The sequence below is a fragment of the Lathyrus oleraceus genome, chromosome 1 (genome assembly GCF_024323335.1).
Source record: "Lathyrus oleraceus cultivar Zhongwan6 chromosome 1, CAAS_Psat_ZW6_1.0, whole genome shotgun sequence".
Taxonomy (NCBI): domain Eukaryota; kingdom Viridiplantae; phylum Streptophyta; class Magnoliopsida; order Fabales; family Fabaceae; genus Lathyrus; species Lathyrus oleraceus.
In genome coordinates, this window is record NC_066579.1 from 86,160,315 (window position 1) to 86,167,845 (window position 7,531).

Here is a 7,531-nt window from a genome sequence, read left to right on the forward strand (position 1 = left end):
ACTCGGATATGTAGCACATAGGACATACTTTTATATATTTCATTGTTACATGTCTTATTCATTTTGGAGTTACTGCATAACTTTGTTATTCATTTGTTGCTGAGATGATATATGTCAAACTTTATTGTTTCTGCTGCTTAATTCACAAGATTATATTTTGTTGATTTTTATGTTTGGTGAAACATGCGTGACACTCTAAGTGCTTAGTTAAAATTGAATTATTTTACTAAATTTATAGTTGGGGAATTAGGGTGTTACATAAAGGTATCATAGTAGGTCGGTCCATTCATCCAGGTTCTAAACTGGTTGTCATCTTTTGTGTGCAACATGTGTGCGAACACTGTCGAATACTTGTTTCTTTAATGCTAATTGCTTTACTATTTTTGATTAAGTAATATGTTTTGTATGATTGTGCAGAAAGAAATGGTTGTATGTAGAAATGATGAAGCAATTGTTGAATCTCTTCAAACAAAGGCTCGAACGATGGCCCAAGAAAACGCGGGTTTACAGGCGAATCAGAATAATCATAATGGTGGTATTGACGAATTCCAGGGGTTGAGGAAGTTTTAGAGGAGAAATATGTCTACCTTCAAGGGTACATATGATTCGGAAGGTGCTCAGACATGGCTCCGAGAGATTGAGAAGATTCTTTGGGTTGTGGCTTTCACCGATGCCCAGAAAGTGTTGTTTGGTACTCACATGTTGTCAGAAGAGAATGAATACTAGTGGGATAATGCGTGTCAGAGAATGAAAGCTGAGAGTATTGAGGTTACTTGGACAATGTTCGAAACCGAATTCCTAGAGAAGTATTTACCAGATGATGTGTGCAGTAAGAAAGAGATTAAGTTCCATGATATGAAACAAGGAAACATGACTATTGTTGAGTATGTTGCTAAGTTCGAAGAGCTAGTGAAATTTTGTCAACACTATAATGGTGCGGAGGTTGAAGGATAAAAGTGCATCAAGTTTGAAAGCAACTTGCATCCTAAAATTAAGAAATTTATTAGGTATCAAGAGATTTGTCGGTTCTCTGTTCTAGTGAACAAATGAAGGATATATGATGAAGATACCGTGGATAGATTTGCTCACTACAAAAGTGCTAGTCAGAAGAAGAGTGGAAATCATTTTTGTAGGAAATCGTATCTGACTCTAGCTGATAAAGGGAACCAGAAGTTTCTACAAAAATTTGTAGGTGGGAAAGAGATAAATAGGGGAGGAGCTCATAATCCTCTAAAGTGTTTCAAGTGTGGAGAGTTGGGTCAGTGTGCTAATGAGTGTAAGATTGTGGGTCTGAATTGTTTCAAATGTGGGAAGACAGGTCACCGCATTGCTGGATGCAGGAGTAATGTGTCGACTTGTTATAACTATGGAAAGAAGGGTCACACCAAGACACAATTTCATAAACCAAAGAAGATGTCGACTACTACTGCTTAGACTAATGGTAGAGTATTTGCTTTGAGTGGTGCAGATGTCCTGAAATTAGATAACTTGATTCGAGTTACGTGTTTTATCCACAGTGTTGTGCTGATTGCTATGATTGATATTGATGCACCTCATTTGTTTATTTATCTTGAATGCGTTAACAAGCTGAAACTTGAAGTGCCCTCTATGAATGGAAGTATGGTCATTGATACCCTAGCTAGTGGTTTGGTGACTACTTCGCTAGTGTTTGAATTATCCTTTGACAATTTTTGGTAAAGACTTCATGATGGACTTGGTCTGTTTGCTGTTGAGTCAAATCGATGTGATTTCGAGGATGAACTGGCAAGAGTTCAACCATGTATACATCAACTACTTTGACAATACTTTGTTGTTTCTCGAACCCGAGGAGAATACAGATTTGAGATTCTTATCTGTCGGTCAGGTTGAGATGTCTTTGAGCGAGAGTGATCAGGTATGTATGATTTTCGCTTCTATGATAATGAAGAATGATGTGGTGGCTAGTGATATGTTGGTGGTGTGTGGATTTCCTGATGTTTTTCTTGAAGATATATGTGACTTGCCTCTGGAACATGAAGTTGAGTTCTCCATAGATTTAGTACATGGTACTAGACCTGTGTCGATGGATCCATATAGAATTTATGCATCAGAGTTGGTCGAGTTGAAGAAACAACTAAAAGATCTACTTGAGAAGAAGTTTGTTAGACCTAGTGTGTCACCCTGGGGAGCACCAGTGTTGTTGGTGAATAAGAAAGATGGTAGCATGAGGTTATGTGTTGACTACCGACAACTGAATAGGGTCAAGATTAAGGAAAAGTATCCTCTTCTGAGAATTGATGACCTTATGTGCTTGTGTTTTCAGCATGATTGATTTGAGATCACGTTATCATCAGATTTGAGTGAAGGCTGAAGATATTCCAAAGACTGCTTTTAGAACCCGATAATGTCACCATAAGTAATCAGTGATGTCATTTCGTGTGTCTAATGCTCCAGGTGTAATTATGGAATACATGAACATAATATTTCATCCCTATTTAGATCAGTTTGTTGCGGTATTCATCGACGACGTCTTGGTGTATTCGAAGTCATATGAAGAGCATGCACAACATCTGAGAGTTATGTTGTAGACTTTGCAAGAGAAGAAGTTATATGAATTTTTTTCCAAGTGTGAGTTCTGATTGCATGAAGTGAGATTCCTTTGTCACTTGATTTCCAGTGGTGGTATAGTGGTCGATCCGTCTAAGGTAGACACAGTGTTGCAGTGGGAGACTCCTAAGTATGTTACTGAGATCATAAGTTTTCTTGGTTTGGCTAGTTTTTACATGAGGTTTATAGAAAAAAATTAGGTTAGCTTTGCCTTTGACTCAGTTGACTCAAAAAGGACAAGCTTATGTGTGGGATGCTCAGTGTGAGGAAGTATTTTAAGAGTTGAAGAAGAGGTTGACGACAACTCCAATCTTGGTTCTACCACATGTTAGTGAATCTTTTGTGGTGTTTTATGATGCTTCAAAGATGGGCTTGGGTGGCATGCTTATGCAGAAGAGTAATGTGGTAGATTATGCTTCAAGACAACTGAAAGTTCATGAGAGGAATTATCTACCCATGATATAGAGTTGGTAGTTGTGGTATTTATGCTTAAATTTTGGAGACATTATTTGTATGGCTCTAGGTTTGAAGTGTTCAAGGATCATAAAAGTTTGAAATACCTGTTTGATCAGAAAGAGTTCAACATTAGGCATAAAAGGTGGCTTGAGTTCTCGAAAGACTATAACTTTGAGATGAGTTATCATCCGGGTAAAGATAATGTGATGGCATATGCTTTGAGTAGAAAGTCCTTGCATATGTCGGTAATGATGGTTAGTGAGATGGACTTGATTAAGCAGTTAAGAGATATTAGTTTGGTATGCGAGATGACGCCGCAGAGTGTTATGTTGGGTATGCTGAAGTTGACTAACAGTGTTTTGGACGAGATCAGATAGGGTCAAAAATCATTTTTGGGATTGATTGACAGGTTAGTGTTGATCATTCAAGGTAAAGAAGTAGATTTCAGAATTGACGAGAATGGTGTTATGAGGTTCAGAGATAGAGTTTATGTACAAGATTTTCCAGAACTTAAGAAGAAGATTCTTGAGGAAGGTCACATAAGTGGTTTGAGTATTCATCCCGATGCTAAGAAGATGTATCAGGACCTTAAGTAGATGTTTTGGTGGTCGAGTATGAAGAAGGATGTTGCTGAGTTTGTTTATTCTTGTTTGACTTGTCAGAAGTCGAAAATCGGGCATTTAAAGCCGTCAAGATTGATGCAGCTGTTGAGTATTCCTCAGTGGAAATGGGATAACATTTATATGGAATTTGTACAGGTTTGCCGAAGACGGCGAAGGGAACTGATTCTATTTGGGTTATTGTTGATAGACTAACTAAATCGAATCATTTCATTCTGATAAAGCTCAGTTATCCATTGTAAAAGCTAGCACAGGTTTACATTAGTGTGATTATGAAATTGCATGATATTACTTTGAGCATTTTATCAGATAGAGATCTATGGTTCACATTAAGGTTTTGGCAGAGTTTGCAGGAAGCTTTAGGAACTAAGTTGAGATTGAGTTTTGCTTATCATCTGCAGACGAAAGGTCAAACAGAGAGGACTATCCAATCTTTGGAAGATTTGTTGAGAGCTTATGTTCTAGAACAAGGATGTAATTGGGATAACTATTTTTCGTTGATTGAGTTCACATACAATAAAAAGTTTCATTCTAGTATTGGAATGATACCGTATAAGTCTTTATATAGAAGGAGGTGTAGGACTCCTTTATGCTGGTATGAATCGAGTGAAAGTGTCGTGCTTGGACCATAGATTGTTCAACAGACTACTGAGAAGATCGGGTTCAGGAAAAGATGAAAGCTTCACAGAGTCGACAAAAGAGTTATCATGATAAGTGAAGGAAGGCACTTGAGATCCAAGAGGGAGATCATGTGTTTTTGAGAGTTACTCTGGTAACTAATGTTGGTAAAGCATTAAAGTCTAGAAAGCTCATGCCTCGTTTAACATGTATATATTAGATCCTCCATAGAGTATGAGAGGTGGCCTAGAAAGTTGCATTACCACCAACTCTTTTGAATCTTTATGATGTCTTTCATGTGTCGCAACTTCGGAAGTAGATTCTTGATTCGTCTCTTTTTATCCAATTGGATGGTGTGTAAGTTAAAGAGAAATTGACCGTTGAGGCATCACCTTTGCGGATTGAGAATCGTGAAGTGAAGCACTTGAGAGGCAAGGAGACTTCTTCGGTGAAGGTAGTGTGGGGAACCTGTTGGTGGAAGTATGACGTGGGAGCTCAAGAGTCGGATGATAGAGTCTTAACTAGAGCTTTTTCCTTCATATTTGGTCTCTTGTTGATCTTCCATATGGTAAAAGTATTTTTGGTTACAAGTGGGTTTACAAAGTCAAGCATAAAGCCGATGACACCATTGAAATGCATAAAGTAGGATTAGTAGCCTAAGGTTACACTTAATTGGAAGGAGTTGATTACTTTGACGTTTTCTCTCCTGTTGGTAAACTTACCACAATTAGAGTTCTTCTTGCATTAGCTGCAATCAACCATTGGCGTCTTGAAAAATTGGAAACAATGTTTATTTGCATGGTAACCTCAATGAAGAAGTATATATGGCTTTACCACTTGGTCATCCTGCATCCAATTCCACTCCACCTAAAGTGTGCAAGCTTCAAAAGTCCATCCATGGTGTGAAATAAGCAATCAGGCAATGGTATTCAAAATTGTCTAAAACTTTACTAAATTTGGGATGCAAACAATCACAAGTTGATTACTCCCTCTACCTCAAATCCAATGATAATTCATTTATAACACTACTGGTAAATGTTGATTATATAGTCCTTGTTGGCAATTGCACACAGAGATCCAAAATGCTAAGCAATTCCTTGATCAACAACTATGCATCAAATATCTTAACAAACTTAAATTCTTCCTTGGTTATGAGATTGCAATATTGAATGAAGGCATTATAGTGAACCTAAGAAAGTATACCCTTGAATTACTTGAGGACACATGTTACTTAGGAGCCAAGTCATCTCTCATTCTCATCAATCTTACCACCAAACCCTCCCAATATGAGGGCATTCCTCTAGAAGACCTACTTCCCATAGAAGACTCATTGAAAAACTTCTTTATATCACTAACACAAGGCCTAACATATCTTTTTCTGTGCAATATCTGATCCAGTTCATCTCAAAACCTTTGACTCCTCACTTCAATGCAACAACCAACATTATCAGGTACCTTAAATCTTCATCGGGCAAAGACATCTTCTACTCTAGCACTACTTTAGTCAAGCTTCACGGGCTTGCTGACTATGATTGGGCAAGACTCCCTGATTCGAGGAAATTCATCACTGGATATTGTGTCTTCTTTGGAACCTCTCTCATATCTCTAAAATTCAAAAAGCATAGTATTGTTTCAATGTCCTCAACTGAGGCATAATATCAAGCACTTTCTTCTCTCACATGTAAAGTTCAATGGCTTCATAATCTCATCTCCGATTTCTGTATATCTTTTCCTCAACCTTCATCCATCTATTGTGATAGAAAATAAGCTATATACTTGGCACATAATCCAACTTTCCATGAAAGAAGAAAGAACATAAAAATAGATTGTCATGTCATTAGAGAGAAAATTCTAAATAAGCTTATCCTTCTTCTGTCAGTCAGCAACTCAAATCAACTTGCAAATGCCTTCACCAAGCCTTTACATCAAACATATTTCTTTAGCAACATGTCCAAGTTGGGCATATGTGACATCCATAGTCTAACTTGAAAGGGGATGTTAGATATTACCTTTACTTGATGTACAAGTTTCATTTTTTTATTTATTTTTGGTTGAGTAGTTAGTTTGTTAGGAAGTTGGTTAGTTGATTATTACACTAACTTCCTTTGATCTCTATATATAAGAAAGATCATTATTATTCTTTATTTATGCAAGATTATCATTCATTCATTAATAACAATGAGTTTATTTCTTTGCAAGGTATTCTGTTAACAACAATTTTGATTTCCTAGTACCAAAAGTAGTGAATCTTTTACAAAGAGTTCAAAGACTTATGCGTAACAATATTGTATCTCTTAGGTCTGTGGATGTAGTTTTTAAGAGAATTGATTTTTTCATCAAAAAAAATAGTAATAATGACACAACTTGTTACCCATTTTCCTTCTATTTTTGTATAACTTTATTTATTAATTAAGATACATAATCGAACTAAGATTTTTAAGATCTAAATTTGTTATTGTTTATTGTTGTTCAAGGTAAAGTTATAATGGACTAGTCAATCTACACTCTGATTTTCTTCACGTCAAGAATCATTGAACTTGATTTGTCAATTCTTTTGAGTTATCTTTCTGTTTTGCGGCTAAGGTTGAGAAGTTGTGGTCCTCTCCATCTCTTGATTGACTGTATCTATCAAAACTTTAAAGTATCTCGACCAATATATTTGTAATTCTCTTTGTCACACTAGTTTCATCCCATACAACATCACCCAAATCAATTTTAATTTTTAGAGGAATTCGTGAATAAGTCTCCAGATATGACCATGGATGTATACTTCATATAAATACCATCACAATTGAGCTTAATCAAAATGTTATCCGGACTATACCAACAAATATGTTTGATCTATGAGTTTATCATATATTTTTAGAATTTAGGTTGGACCTAACTCAACCATACAAAACTGACTTGTAAAGTGAGAATTATCCACACTTATAAACACAGCACATGCCACATATCTCTAAGCAATGTGAAACCAAATTCACCCCTTTAAACCCAAAACAATGAAGGTGTTGAGGCTACAATGAAAGAAAGTCAAATGTTGTAATTAAGGCGACTAGGGATGAACCGCAAATAAGGCATAAATTTCAACACAAGCCATCACGCTTGGGACTCAATGACCATGAAGTGTGGACGACGTGGAAAGCCCAATAATGAATCTAGGATATGCTCTGATACTATCTCAAAATTGGGTTGAGGTCAACTCAACCCTACAAATCCGACTTATAAGGTGATGATTACCCCAATTTATAAGG

General features: G+C 36.5%; 1 protein-coding gene across 1 annotated transcript; it reads left to right on the plus strand.

The window, feature by feature from the left end:
• The first annotated feature begins 747 nt into the window (after window positions 1–747).
• LOC127092833 (uncharacterized) lies at window positions 748–1,434 on the plus strand. Its single transcript, XM_051031728.1, has 2 exons — window positions 748–934; window positions 1,067–1,434. The coding sequence occupies exons 1-2, from the start codon at window positions 748–750 to the stop codon at window positions 1,432–1,434; spliced, it is 555 nt and encodes a 184-aa protein (XP_050887685.1).
• The last annotated feature ends 6,097 nt before the right edge of the window (window positions 1,435–7,531 follow it).

Bases quoted from the DNA above. Each gene is read 5' to 3' on its own strand.
- LOC127092833 (XM_051031728.1), top strand. From the start codon at position 748: ATGAAAGCTGAGAGTATTGAGGTTACTTGGACAATGTTCGAAACCGAA. The intron at 935-1,066 runs GTGCGGAGGTTG...TATATGATGAAG, and splicing joins ATTTTGTCAACACTATAATG to ATACCGTGGATAGATTTGCT.